The 15,563-nt window shown below is 38.7% G+C and overlaps 1 protein-coding gene across 5 annotated transcripts in view; it reads left to right on the top strand.

Annotated features, from left to right (window-relative positions):
- Positions 1-15,563, top strand: part of BMPR1B (bone morphogenetic protein receptor type 1B) — a 321,441-nt gene that overhangs the window by 261,224 nt on the left and 44,654 nt on the right. For 4 of the 5 annotated variants that reach the window (XM_046657287.1, XM_046657286.1, XM_046657285.1 and 1 more), the window contains one exon: positions 11,932-12,091. In XM_046657287.1, the coding sequence (XP_046513243.1) occupies positions 11,932-12,091 (160 nt within the window). Of the gene's footprint in view, positions 1-10,266; positions 10,412-11,931; positions 12,092-15,563 lie in introns of all 5 variants that reach the window. The other variant, XM_046657289.1, reaches the window with a different exon arrangement.

The raw sequence follows: 15,563 nt of genomic DNA, 5'->3' as shown, positions 1-15,563 counted from the left end.
GTTTCCCTTGCCCGGTCAGATATGGTACTTGAAAATATGCTGCTCAGACCGATGTCAATGAGCGTACTGCCTATGTTTTCTTCCAGAAGTTTCATGGTTTTGGGTCTTACATCCAAGTCTTTAATCCATTTTGAGTTGATTTTTGTGCATGGTGTAAGGGAATGGTCTACTTTCATTCTTCTGCATGTGGCTGTCCAGTTTTCCCAACACCATTTACTGAAGAGACTCTCCTTTCTCCATCATATGCTCTTGGCTCCCTTGTCGAATGTTAGCTGTCCATAAATGTGTGGGTTTATTTCTGGGCTCTCAATTCTGTTCCATTGATCTGTGTGTCTGTTTTTGTGCCAGTACCGTGCTGTTTTGGTTACTATGGCTTTGTAGTAGATTTTGAAATCAGGGAGTGTGATGCCTCCAGCTTTGTTCTTTTTTCTCAGGAATCTTTTGGCTATTCGTGGTCTTTTGTTGTTCCATATAAATTTTAGGATTCTTTGTTCTGTTTCTGTGAAAAATGTTGGAACTTTGATAGAGATTGCATTGAATCTGTAGATTGCTTTAGGAAGTATGGACATTTTAATGATGTTAGTTCTTCCAATCCAAGAGCACAGAATATCTTTCCAATTCTTTGTGTCTTCTTGAGTTTCTTTCAACAATGTTTTATAGTTTTTGGTGTACAGATCTTTCACCTCTTTGGTTAAATTTATTCCTAGATATTTTATTCTTTTTATTGCAATTGTAAATGGGATTGTATTCCTAATTTCTCTTTCTGCTACTTCATTGTTAGTGTATAGAAATGCAACAGATTTTTGTACTTTGATTTTGTATCGCACAACTTGACTGTATTCCTTTATTGTTTCTAAACGTTTTTTAGTGGAATGTTTAGGCTTTTCTGCATATAAAACCATGTCATCTGCAAAGAGTGACACTTTCACTTCCTCTTTTCTAATGTGGATCCCTTTTATTTCTTTTTCTTACCTGATTGCTCTGGCTAGGACTTCCAATACTAGGTTAAATAAGAGTGGCAACAGTGGGCATCCTTATCTGGTTCCTGTTCTTAGAGGGATAGCTTTCAGTTTTTCTGCATTGAGAATGATCTTAGCTGTGGGTTTGTCATATATAGCCTTTGTTATGTTGACGTATTTTCCTTCTATACTCATTTTACTTAGAGTTTTTATCATAAATGGATGCTGTATCTTATCAAATGCTGTCTCTGCATCTATGGAGATGATCATGTAATTTTCATTCTTCATTTTGTTAATGTGGTGTATCACATTGATAGATTTGTGGTGGTTGAACCATCCCTGCATCCCTGGAATGAAACCCACTTGATCATGATGTATGATCTTTTTAATGTATTGTTGTATTCAGTTTGCTAGTATTTTGTTGAGGATTTTTGCATCGATGTTCATCAGTGATATTGGCCTGTAATTTTCTTTTTTTGTGTTGTCCTTGTCTGGTTTTGGATACTGTTGGCTTTGTAGAATGAGTTAGGAAGCCTCCTCTCCTCTTCAATTTTTTGGAAGAGTTTGAGAAGGATAGCTATTAAGTCTTCTTTGAATGTTTGGTAGAATTCATCAGGGAAGCCATCTGGCCCTGGACTTTTATTTTTTGGAGGTTTTTGATTGGCTGTTTCGATCTCCTTACTGGTGATCAGTCTATTCAAATTTTCTACTTCTTCTTGGTCCAGTTTTGGAAGGTTGTATGTTTCTAAGAATTTATCCATTTCTTCCAGATTATCCAATTTGTTGGTGTATCGCTTTTCCTAGTATTCTCTTAATATCTTTTGTATTTCTGAGGTGTCTGTTGTAATCTCTCCTCTTTCATGTCTGATTTTAATTATTTCGGCCTTCTCTCTTTTTTTTCTTGGTGAGTCTAGCTAAGGGTTTGTCAATTTTGTTTATCTTTTCAAAGAACCAACTCTTGGTTTCATTAATTTTTTCTATTGTTTTTTTAGTCTCTATTTTGTTTATTTCTGCTCTGATTTTTATTATTTCCTTTCTTTTGCTGATTTTGGGCTTTGTTTGTTGTTCTTTTTCCAGTACCTTTAGGTCTGCTTTTAGATTGTCTATTTGGGATTTTTCTTGTTTGTTGAGGTAGGCCTGAATTGCTATAAACTTCCCTTTTAGAACCACTTTTGCTGTATCCCACAGATTTTGGCATGTCATATTCTCATTTTCATTTGTCTCCAGGAATTTTTTTATTTCTCCTTTGATTACTTCATTGACCCAAACGTTGTTCAGTACCATTTTGTTTAATCTTCACATCTTTCTGGTTTTTCTGGTTTTCTTCCTGTAGTTGATTTCTAGTTTCATACCTTTGTGGTGAGAAAAGATGCACGGTATTATTTTGATCTTCCTAGATTTATTGGGACTTGTTTTGTGGCCTAATATGTGATCAATCTTGGAGAATGTTCCATGTGCATTTGAAAAGAATGTTTATTCTGTGGTTTTTGGATGGAATGTTTTGTAGAGATCTACTAACTCCATCTGGTCTAATGTGTCCTTTAAGGCCAGTGTTTCCTTATTGATCTTCTGTTTGGAGGATCTATCCATTGGTGTAAGTGCAGTGTTAAAGTCCCCTACTATTACTGTGTTACTGTCTATTTCTCCTTTTATGTCTGTTAATAATTGCTTTATATATTTAGGTGCTACTATGTTGGGTGCATAGATATTTACAAGTGTTATATTTTCTTGCTGGATTGTTCCCTTTATCATTATGTAGTGCCCGTCTTTGTCTCTTGTTACAGTTTTTGTTTTAAAGTCTATTGTGTCTGATATAAGTACTACTGCCCCTGCTTTCTTTTCTTTGCCATTTGCGTAGAATATCCGTTTCTATCCTTTCACTTTCAGTTTGTGAGTGTCTTTAAGTCTGAAGTGTGTCTGTTGTATGCAGCATATACATGGGTCTTATTTTTTTATCCAATTGCCCACCCTATGGCATTTGATTAGAGCCTTTAGTCCATTGACATTTAAAGTAGCTATTGATAAATATGTATTTATTGCCTTTTTATTACTTTTTTTTTCTGGGTGTTTTAGTAGTTTTTCTCTGTTCCTTTCTTTTTCTTTTGCTCTCTTCCCTTGTGGTTTGATGGCTATCTTTAGTAATATGTTTGATTTCTTTTGTCTTACTTTTTTGCTTGCTTGTTATAGGTTTCTGATTTGTGATTACCATGAGGATCCTGTTTAATAGTGTATGTACATAACAGTCTATATCCAGCTGATAGACTCTTTAGTTTGACGTCTTTCTAAAACCTCTACCTTTTCACTCCCCTCCTCCCACATTTTGTTTTTCATATCATATATAGTCTCTTGTTTAGCATGTGCCCATCCATTACCCTCTTATCATTTAACCTTCATATTATCTTCACAGGTAGTTAATCTGCTAGCTTTACTGTATTTTTACCTTTAAAAGTGATTTTATTGCATGGTTTTTTCTTGTTGTTTTGTTTTTTTGATAATAATTTTTTTGTTTAATCTCTATCTGTGGTCCTTGCTTTCCCACTTAAATAAGTCCCTTCAGCATTTCTTGTAGAACTGGTTTCTTGGTGATCAACTCCTTTAATTTTTGCTTGTCTGTGAAGCTCTTTATCTCTCCTTCCAATTGGAATGACAGCCTTGATGGATAGAGTATTCTTGCCTGTAGGTTTTTTCCTTTTAGCACTTTAAATATGTCATGCCATTCTCTTCTTGCCTGTAGTGTCTCGGCTGAGAAGAAGATGGGCTTCCCTTTATATGTCACTTGTGGCCTTTCTCTTGCTGCTTCTAGGATTCTCTCGTCATCCTTAATTTTGGACATTTTAATTATAATATGTCTTGGTGTGGGCCTCTTTGGGCTTATCTTGTTTGGAGCTCTCTGTGCTTCCTGAACTTGGATGTCTGTTTCCTTCCTCAGCTTAGGAAAATTTTCGTCTGTTATTTCTTCAAATAAATTTCCTGCCCCTTTGTCTCTGTCTTCTCCTTCTGGGACACCTATAATCTGAATGTTAGCATGCTTGATATTGTCCCAGAGTTCCCTTAGACTGTTCTCATTCTGTCTAATTCTTTTTTCTTTTTTCTGTTCCGCTTGGGTGATTTCCTCTAGTCTTTCGTCTAGCTCGCCGATCAGTTCTTCTGCATCCTCTACTCTGCTATTGAGTCCCTCTAGTGAATTTCTCATTTCCAGTATTGTGTTCTTCATTTTTGATTGTTTTTTTTTATATCTTCCAGTTCTTTGCTGATGTGCTCACTGTGTTCATCCAGTCTTCTCCCCATATCTGTGAGCATCCTCAGGATATTTTGTTTGAACTCTTTGTCAAGTTGGTCACTTGTTTCTGTTTCATTTAGTCCTTTTTCTGGGGTTTTGTCCTATTCCCCTGCTTGGAAAGTATTCATTTGTCTTCTCATTATGCCTCTTTCTCTGTGCTTATTTCTATGTATTAGGCCAGTCAGCTCTGTCTCCTGATCTTGGAGAAGTGGCCTTATCTATAAGATGCCTTATGAGGCCCAGCAGTGTGCTTCCCTCTTGTCACCAGTCCACAAGATCCAGAAGTGACCCCTTTGTGGGCTACTTGTGTCCTGCTGTGGTAGGGTTGCTCCCTCTGCAGGTACCCAGGGAATCTAGTCTTTCATTCCCTGGCCAGCTTTTTGTAAATCCAGTTTGTGGAGCCTCAGCACCGTTGGCTACAAAGTCTATCAGCACACTCCTATTGCAGTTTTCCTCTTAATTGGGTTGGTATCCAGTGTAGCGGGTTGCTAGGCTCAGGGGCTGCAATTGCTATAGGCCTCTGGCCTACAAGGCTGTTGTCAGTTTTCTTAGGAGTGGGGCTGGCCCTTGGCATGGGAGCACTCAATTGTTTCAGGCTTTGGAAGGTGGGGCTGATCCTTTTTATGGCTATTTGTGAAGCACAGGTCTTCTGCCACTAATAAGCCTCACCCCGCAAAGGACCAGAGGCTTCAACACCATCAACACAGTCCTGGTCCGTGCACACTTCTCAATCCCCTTGAGTGCACCCCGACACCTGCACTGCAGAGGCCCCCACCCCTCCACCAATGCCCCCCACAGTTCACCTGGTCCTCACACAGGCCACGCCTCACAGAGGCAGACACCCTTGCCTGCCTGTAGAGGATCAAGGCACCCAGTCAACGCAGGCTGAAAAGTAGCCTGAGGGCTTGCTGTTAGGTGGGGCCAGTCTCTAGGGGTCTGCCTGCCCTGGCTGAACTGGATCTAATCTGTGCTCCAGTGGGCATGGCAGAACCATGGGCTAACAGGCCAAGGGATGAACCTCAATGGTGCCTACTGGGGTCCGTGTCAGCGCGCCTGGACCAGTTCAGAACAATGGCCCCCACCAATGTCTCAGTCTCAGGAGAGGTCCCTCCTCTCACCAAGATGCCCCCAGAGCCCACCAGGTGAGTCTCTTTTCACCAACGGACTGTCAGCCTTCTCTCTGGTGATTTTAGGTTGCTGCAATGAATGAGTTTGTGCCTGGGCCCTTTAAGACCCAGGTCTTTTTGGCTTTCACTGATAGCTTTTCTGGGGGTATCCTTGCTGCAGTTAAAAGCCAGCAAAGCCAGACAGTAAGACCCCCGTCTCAGCTGGGCTGAGTCTGAAGGATGCTTATAGCAGTATCACCCCTGCTCTGGACCTCACTCCTCCAGGGAGGGCTCGTACCTTAGGGTGGCTCCCGCCTGGCCAGCTGAGAAGCTCCGCTGCTCCCACAGGTGGCTTTTTTTCTCTCCAGCAGGAATTTCTGCCTCTTCGGCCTTAGTCAGGACTGTCCCTTGTTGTGGGGGTTCTTTTTATCCAGTTTTCAGTTTTCTCTCCAGGGTAATTTATTCAAAAATAGTTGTAACTTGGTTGTGTTCCTGGGAGGAGATGAGTTCAGAGTCTGCTTACTCTGCCATCTTGACGAGATCCTAAAAACCTTATCTTTTTAACAGTGTTTTTAACTTCTAAGGTGAATCTAATCAGATTTACTCATTCTGCTGCTTCTCTTCCCCCTTGTCTTCTGTCTGTTAACCTCCAAATTATCCCTCAATTACTTTAATTTTATTGGTGATTGGAGATATTGTGATTTATGTAATAATTTTCTTTTCATAGGGAATGAGACACATGTAGATTAATTGATTCTTAAGGAGCAGTTGTATATGTTTATGTAAATTGCTGTCTTGGTTTGGTTATTTTGGCAAAAGCAAATGAAGAACTCTCTACTTGTCTCAGATTTGTGTTTAACCATCCATTTATTTAATAATGCTAATTAAAAGGAATCATTTTACCATCTTACTACCTTGGCTTGCTCAGGCCACCTTGTCTGAAGGCAACCTTGCGTGTTCATTTAGGATGTTAGCTGTTAACTCGGTTTATAGAAACAGTTCTATTAGGGGCTGGCAGTACTTTTCTTGTCTTCTTGTTCTTGTGAATGTGTTTCTGGTAAAACTGCATCTATTCTGACTGTATGTTAAAGTGCTAAGTATTTTTAGAAAGATTATTCAGCGATATTTCGTCTTCACAATCTTTATAGAAAGGCTGGTTCTCATCTGATTTGTCCAGTGTTGGAGAGCCAGGATTTGACTCTAAAGGCTGCTTGGAGCTGCCGAACTCAGGCATGTTTCCTTAACGCTAACTGAGGTAGTTAACTTAGAATGTTCTACAAAATACCATAAAATGGATTGTTGATAATTTGCAATATAGAATGCGATATGAAGATTTACTACAAATTTAAGCACACCTGTATGCGAACACATAAAATATGGTAAACTGTTAAGTGGATTTAGTGTTACTACCACACCAGTGTTCATTGGTCCCATGGTGAATCCCATATTGAAGCGTGGCTGGGGAAGTTCCTTCTTCTTTGCTGGATTTTCTTTTTGATTTCCTGGTTCTTCCTTGTTCTCTGATGTTCTTCATTCGACATCAGGATATGAGACTAATTACTTCCCTATTTTGTACTGGGAAGCAATTTGCAAATGCATTTAGATAGCTCCAACTGTTATCTGTTGGTACTTCGTAAGTCGATGCTGATATAGAAACAGGATTATAGCCCTTTTGAATGCAAACTATGAAAAATTTCATGATGCAAAATATGAAAGTCTCATGATGCAAAATTCAGTATTCCTTGAGAGAGAATTAAATTTTCCACGAGAAGTAGGATCTTCCTATATTTCATCAATATCCATATAGATATGAATCCTCCTATACTTTATCACACACAGACATACGCAGGCTACAATGGGCTTATCATATGAGATATGTTATTTCAAAACCTGCTATTGTTTGTTTTAACATAGTTTAAAGTGCTCTATTTTTTAACGCATCCTCCCAACTTCTTCCTCCCCAGTAGTGACTGTACCTACACCTTTTTACATTCTTTCTTTTGGTATTTTCCTCCATACCTCTAAACAAATAATTGTATTGCTACCTGTAAATTATTCAATTTTAGGCATTTCCTTTTACTTTGCACTATCAAAGCTTTTACTACCCTCACACCTGCTAATACACAAATTTCTGTCCCCCATCCTGTGTATATAGGAGTTAAAATGTTGTTTGTTTCCTCTGTTCCCACCACAAATTCATTTCTGAGCTCTCAGTTGGAATGTAAAATACCTCAGTTATTCTATTAATTTCAACTTGTTGAACATCCTTCTCTCAGAGTGTTTTGATATGCCTTCAGTCATGCCTGGCTGTTCCTTAGGTTCACTGCAGAGTTCTTACCTTTTATCCACCGTTACCACTATCTTGAGAGTACACTTCCCTTTTCTCTTGGGTTGGATCTCCCATTAGCAGGAATTCATTTCTTCTATTTTCTTGTTTACACCTTCATTAGGGTGGAGCATCTCCTCCCATAACTTCTTGAGAAAAGTGCATGAGAGAGAAATTTTTGAGACCTTGAAAATCTTAACATGCCTTTTTCCTACTCTCATATTTCGTTTATAGTTTGCCCAGGTATTGATTTCTAAATTTGAAATACTTTTCCATCAGAATTTTGAAGACATCACTCTATTTTATTCTACTTTCCAGTTTTGCTGTAGAAGTTCAGTACCATACTTATTTTTAATCTCCTTTATCTTTATAGATATGTGTGTGTGTATATATATGTATACATATACACACACACACACACACACACACACACATACACAAGTAAATTTAGGATCTCCCTTTGTCTCCAGTGTTATAAAATTTTACAACATACTTTGGTGTGGGTCTGTTTGTATATTCTCTGAGTCCTTTCAAACTAGAAAATTATGATTTTCCGTTATGGGAATCTCACAGAATTTGTTTATTTGGTAATTCTGTGCTCTCTCTTTTCTCAAGTCTCTCTTTCTAGAGATGCTATTATTCAGATGTTGAATTTCCTGGATTGATGCTCTGATTTACCTAACTTTTCTATCTCTAGGTTTTGCCCTACATTATGGGAGCTTTTCTAATTTTTGTCTCAACTCACCTACTGAGATTTTTATTTATGTGATCATATTTTTAGAGTTCATTATTTGTTTATCCCTTTTTGTAGCAACATGTTCTTGTTTCATTGATAAAATGTATTTTTTATGATACTGACAGTATTAGTAATAGTTTTGTAGTCTTTAATTCCTTCCCTGTTATATTTTCCCCAAGTGGCTGTTCTCTGTGTATTTGTCTTGTTTGTGGTCTTTCTTCATGCATCCAGTGCCCTTTGTGTAAGAGAATGGAGACTATAAAAGCTGATGGAAGCTCTGTACATGTGGGCAGCTCTTGTTGCTAGTGGGCTTCACTGAAGGATGATATTGCAGGGCTGTTTCACTGAGAAATTTCCAATATCCCTATCTTTAGGTATTTTGTTTGTTCTTGACCTGGTCAGATTCCTGAGTCAGGAAGGCATAAGCTCGGCTACACTGAGTTCTGGAAGCCATGTAGGAGAAGAGGACTGGGACGTCAGCATCCAGGGTAAATGTTCCCTGAAGGTTTGCAGTAGGTGGTACCCCTGCCCTCCTTTGTGCTTGCTTTCCGACAGTCCTTCACCTTGACAGTAAAAAAGGAAAATAAGGAAGGCATCTGAGTGACGTGTGTCTTAGATGTACCCTTCCTGGCTCCTGGGGGGGTTGGGAAGAAATGTTACTAGCCTGTAGGGAAAGGCATAGGGCAGCAGAAGCTCTGACTACTTCTACAGTGGGTTTTAGGCCTCCTTCTGTTTTCAATACTCCCTTCACTGTCACTTCTTAAGCGTGACTTGTGGTACTGCTCTGGAGCCTTTTTGGGGGTCAGCTGGTGAAGTTGTCTTGTGTCTCGGCTTCACCCCTTTGGCTGAGGAACCTTTGTTGAATCAGTTACGCTTGTCCTTCTGCTTACCAGGTTTTCATCCCTAGTTTCACCTCTGGATCTCTTTTATATTGTAGGTTCATTCTTTTAAGCCCCTTTTCCTGTTATTGTAGTGCAATTTCATAATTAAAATACCCTGTAATCTACCCTTTTCAACAAAAATTAGATTTTAACATTCTTTCTTGTCAGTAAATATACTTCCACATCAGCATTTTAATAGCTGCATAAGAATCTCTTTTTAGAGATCTAACTTATCCCCTATTATGATAAACATGAGTTGTTGTAAGCAATATTGAAAAGAACCTCCTTCTAACTAAATTTTACATCATCCTTTAATTTAAATAAACTTAAAATGTGCGAAAATCATGAATCCTTTCTTAAAATGTTTGTTACAAAATGACATCTTATCTCCAAGAGCATGAGGATGATTCCTTTTCTAATGTAGACCATTTGGTGTAAACATTCCATTTAACAACGTTTCCCACCAGGTAGTAAGTTCCTGTATGTTAATTCATCCTAATTACCCAGGCTGTGCTTGGAACAGGGTAGGCACCCAATACCTATTTGCTAAGTCGACATATACATAATAAATGAATTTTTGTTATTTTGTTTTAAGACTTCAAAGAGAAAGAGGTCTGGCATGGAAGGAAGCATGATGTAATAAGTTTTAAAAATCTTATTTTCATCACTGAGTTACTTTGAGGTAACTTAGGTCATAAAGTTAGTAAGATTGAGATGTAAAAGGAAGGAAGCCAGCACGGCAGGGTGCTGTGTAAACATCCCTGCACCCATGCGCTGGATACAAGCGGGACCTCCGTGATCCTGCAGGCAGACGTGTGACAAATGGCTTAAATACAAGATGCTAACATGGACTGTGTTTCACTCTACTTTATTTTGGAATTTAACTTAAGGATGAACATTCTGTTCTCTAGAGATAATATACACCTATTGGGATTAATTATGTGGTTGGATTAAATAAATACTATTTGCTTAATCTAGTCCCAGGTTTCTCAACGTGGAGTCTGCACATCATCAGTCTTGGAATCGCATGGTGTCTTGTTGAATTTGCCCTTCCCTTGGCTCCCCGGAGACCTCTGGGATCAGAATCCCTGTGGGTGGCCTGGGAGTCCTTCCTCATATGCACGTGACAATCAACATGTCTTCTCTAGACCAAATACACAGAACTGTTTCAGAAAGTTAGGTTCACATCTTATATAAATTTGAAAACTCTGATGAAATATTAGAATTAACAATTAGAGAGAATTCTGATAAACTGATTTAACATATTTTGTTGCTTTTTCCTTCAATTATTACTCTCTAAGAAGTCAACTAATTAGCTTAACATATAGAAGCTCAGGAAAAATCATCACAGATCTTTTTTTTCTGAATTTCTCATTCTGTGATGTAACCAATGACTAGACACATTAATTTGTGGTTTAAAATAAATGCACACTGTACATCTATTATGTATATTGCCCTTCTGATCTAGAATTTCAATTTTTTAACCCAACATCTTGTAGATAATATTTTTGTTGAAATTTGATTTAATTATAAGCAAGCTTGATGTCTTGTGAGAGAGACTTTAAATCAAGTATTGCTCAGAGTGACAGTTTATGCAGTGACATAGCATGTGTGTGAGAGTTCTTACCCCGTGCCCGACATATAATAGGTATCAGTTAGTGCATGCCCCCTGCTCAGGCATCATTAACTCCCAGAAGTGGTGGTAAAGAAGGAAAATAGGAAAACTATCTCAGTGATATGTCACCTTGTGTTAATGAAACATTGTCTTAATGTTTAAAAGGTAAAAAATTTGATTCTCCACTAATATTAGCTAACATTTATCAAGTGTTACTATGTAACATACACACTCTAAGCTCTTGACATGAGGTAGGTGCTTATGATTATTTCCATTTTAATAAGAGAATGAGGCACAATGACATTATTTACAAAGTTATTCAAGGTCAACTAATGGGTAAATAGGAAAGCCTAATTTTGAACCCAGAAAATCTGTCTCTAGAGATCACAGCTACTATCATCTCTTCCTAACTACAATAGGTAGGCACTGTTGCGCATAAAAGCTGATGAGGAGGATGTATCTTTTGAAAGGTATTTTTAATGATAACCAAATTTTTATCTTCCTACCCAATTTTGCAGATTAAATATTTCTAATAATTTCTTTTAAAAATACATGCTATACCTAAAGTAAAGAGAGCCCTAAGGTAAAGAGACTGGTAGAAAGACAATTTTAGGGCCCAAACAATCTGAGTTTAAATGCTGGCTTCGTGATTTATTAGCTGTGTACAAATCACTTAAACTTCGAGTCTTAATTTTCTCATCTGAAAATGTGAATGATAATATTCACCCATAGTGTTACCATACAGAGTAAAGATAATCTCTATAATAGTGTCTCATTGAGCTCCTTGCATTCAACCAAATAAAGCTGTTATAATTTAATTGTATAAATGATTTCTATGTTCTATATGAGACATATTATATAGAAAGTATAATTTTTAGTATCAACAATATCAAAATATCTGATTTCTGTTTAAATCTTTAAGAATCATGAATACCTAATATTTTATTTAATCTCATTATTCTTTGGACAGAAGACTTTGGCTGGGCTGTCCCACAGATATTTAAACTCTTACTTTTTCTTCTTTTCAGCAAACTTCCTTGATAACATGCTTTTGCGAAGTTCAGGAAAATTAAATGTGGGCACCAAGAAAGAGGATGGTGAGAGTGCATCCCCCACCCCTCGTCCAAAGATCTTGCGTTGTAAATGCCACCACCATTGTCCAGAAGACTCGGTCAACAATATTTGCAGGTTGGTCATATAAATTGTTTAAATCTAGTTTTAACAGAAAGTCATACTTTTTCAACTGTAGAATTGTAGGCTGGTGTTTCCAAGAACGTGTTTTGGGGAATAGTGCCTGATCCTGTTAACTCTCAGAGCTGTGGTGTGTTTAGAGAAATACTGAATTGCATTTTGCCCTGAAATGGTGTTCTGAGATTCTTCTGCCTTCCTCCAAACATCACACATGCACATAACCTTACAGCACCGTCCCAAGCTCCTTGTCAAGGAGCAAAACCCAGTTATTTTCTTTCAAAACACCTCTTCCCCAAAATAAATTCAACAGCAGAGGGTGTCGCATGTGTGTGGGGTTTTGTTTGTTAGAACTGTTCATCATGCTGATGGTGTTAGTGTTTTGGAAAGAACACCTAAGCTATTCGGAATATTTATAAACTGACTCTGGGAAGCGATGTCATGGTACAGCTTATGTGAGTCCACCAGACTTTAGGAAAGACATTTGCAAAATACTAGAGAATAAACTCCTTCGTAGATAAGCTTGTTTGTATAAATACTTTCTAATATTTGAAACTGGACTATTTGCCTCTTTCTTCCTTACACATCTTTTTTCAGCCACATCCATTTTGCTGGTCACTATAGTTATGTTTACTCCCCAGGATGAGGACTACAGTGGGTAAAGAGGCATAGTCTAATGAGGCCAGAGTGTGCCCAGGGAGAAGTGGCTGAGTTAACCAGACAGGTGTGGATCTCAGCAGTTAAAAATGTCAGAGAAGCAAAGTCTCCCTCAAGAAGGGTAATGGACCCACAGAGGAAGTTGGGCTGCTAGGTTTGAAGTCCGGGCAAGACATCTGGGCAACCATTCAGGGCCTCATTATCCAGGAAGGAACATGAAGCTGAGTTGAATGCTTTTTTCTTCCTGAGACCTTTTTTCCCCAAGGTTTCTATGAAGTGGGATCTAATATAAGCTTACCAGTGTATCCTGAAATATATAGTTCAAGGAATGTATATTAACTGAATGACACAGAGAGGAAAGTTGGATGTATTCGTAAGTATATATCTCATTTAATCAGCAAAACAACTCAGCATGGTAGGGAATGCTTATTTCTTACCATTACACATAAGGAATTCAGGACCCAGAGAGGTCCAGTAACTTGGCTCTTGTGCGATAGAAGAAAGTTGGGATCACTGAGTCTTGTGCCAAAGTAAATTATTCCAAAGCTCAGACAGTGTTTCCTGGGAAACACTACTTCTTTGCAGTAAACAGAAAAAGTACCGGGAAAATTAGAGTTTTCTGAAGAAAGGATAATTAGCAGTTGGAAGAATATTAGTGGGATATCTTACTGTTTTGTCTGGGTGTGTGGTAATTGAGAATAAATCTGTGTCATTTGAGCTGTAGTTCTGGTGATCATATGTTCAGGCTTTCCAAAATTATCCCAATTTCAAATATTTTGTTGTGTTTTCCTCATAGGCCATCGAAGTGTTGTACGTTGACTGGGGAGAAAGTGTTCAGGCAGGGTGAACTGCAGATTCTCTGTGGTGGGAAGGAGAAGCGTGCGTGTTCCAGGAAGACTGCTTTCCTAGAGTCCAGGCCGTAGGCGGAGGTGTGGAAGGAGTTGAGCCTGGAGATGGGAAAGATGGCCTGTGGCCTGGTGGGCTGTGTTAAGAAAGCTGGTCTTATTCCTGAGGGTATTGGGAAGCTGCTGAAGGGGATGTTTAAGCAGAGGTAGCAGTGAGATTGATGTGATTTGATTTGCTTTTTTGAAAAGTTTTCTTTGTTGCAGAGTATTGAATGTTTTAAAGGGAGACAAAAGTGAATTCAAGAAGAACAGCACTTATGTGAGAGAAATTGAAAAGTGGATTCAAGAACAGTTCACATGAGAGAAAATGATCTTGGACTAGGGTGGCGCTGGTGCAGGAAAGAGTAGGATGTGTTGGAGAGATATTTAGAAGGAAGGTTTTATGTTGATGAATTGGATATGGGAGGCTCCACAAGTTTCTGGATGTACCTTTAGATGCATATTGTAGCCTTGTAATGAAAGTGGACAGAGGAAAATCACATGCCAATCTGACATGCTAAGTTCAAGGTTTTTGACACATCCAAGTGGAGCTATCAGGGAGTAGGTAGTAGGATATGGATTTGGAGCTCAGATAAGATGTCAGGGAGAGAGTACAGAGCGAGTAGAATGTTAGTTGGTTTTTGTTGTGAAATGAACAACCTCAAAATTACAGTGGCTTACAACTAAGGACATTTATTTTTTCATTCATGGGTCTACAGTGGGCTGCAGCTGCGCTGGGCTCTTCTGGATCTGTGGGCTTGGCTTTCGCTGCTGCTTGAGTTCAGCTCTGCTCCATATGTTTCTTCATTTTGTACCAGCAGCTACTCAGGGCATATTCATTCTTGCACGAGTATAAGGGAATGACCTCTTAAACATTCTGCTTGCATCATGTCCTCTGACATTCCATTTACCAAATCAAGTGACATAGTCAAGCTCAAAGCCAAGGGGAAGCCATGACTTGGGTAGGGCATTGAGAACACTGAAAGAATAATCCAATCTATTGGGGAAGGACTGAGCCATGAGACGTTTAAATGCTTGACTGAAGGAGGCTCTCCCCAGGAGCCTCAGAATTAGCAGTAAAGCAATGAGTATGGTGTCACTGAAGCCAAGTTATAGAGGGAGGAAGTGAGGTCAACTGTGTTGGGTACTGTTAGAGGTCAAGGAGGATAAGGAGTGAAATACAGCAATCAGATTTATTGACCTTGATAACTGCAGTTTGGAAATATTTAATGTGGAAGTAGAAATGGAAGCCAGATTGGAATGGCTTGTGAATTATACGGTTTCCAACCTTTGATTTATGATAGCAAAGAAAAAGAAAACAAGAATATAATTTTTAAAAACCCAGCAACAATAACAATGGAACCCATCAAAAAAACATGGGTCTACCATGACAGTCAACATGAATTGGTTAACTTGTAGAAGTCAACAGAAAACTAACATTTATTGAACTTTTTATAAGTACTGGCATATTTACTTTCACCTGTCTTTAATCATCACAGCATTTCTATAAAGAATGTAGCATTATCTGTATTTTCCAGGTGAGAAATCTGAGGCTCTGAGAGGTTAAGTAATTTTCACTCGGTCACTGTTCATGCCAATATGATGAAAAAAATTGTGAACGAGTTTCCTAAGTCCTGGATTCTTGACCAACAGCCAAGCCCTGACACTGGTTCTCAAAGGAGCTAATATTTGCTCTTGAGTAAAATGCACATCTATTTTGTTAATGAAGTGTTGACTGCAGTTGAGCTCCTGTGACCTGAGATTAGTCATGTGTGTGTCGCAGGGACTACTTTTGTTCATGTGCTGTCAGACCTAGAATAAACCCAGGCCTTCTGCCTCCGTTCCTGTAAGCCCATGCTCTACTCTTTGACCTCCAAATCAGTACTTCTCAAGCTCTCTCTGGAGAAAGATAGCTCCCCGCCCCCAAGCCT

This window comes from Equus quagga, chromosome 3 (assembly GCF_021613505.1).
Source record: "Equus quagga isolate Etosha38 chromosome 3, UCLA_HA_Equagga_1.0, whole genome shotgun sequence".
Classification (NCBI taxonomy): Eukaryota; Metazoa; Chordata; class Mammalia; order Perissodactyla; family Equidae; genus Equus; species Equus quagga.
Note: the sequence above shows the minus strand (reverse complement) of the source record. Positions and strands in the feature narration are given on the sequence as shown.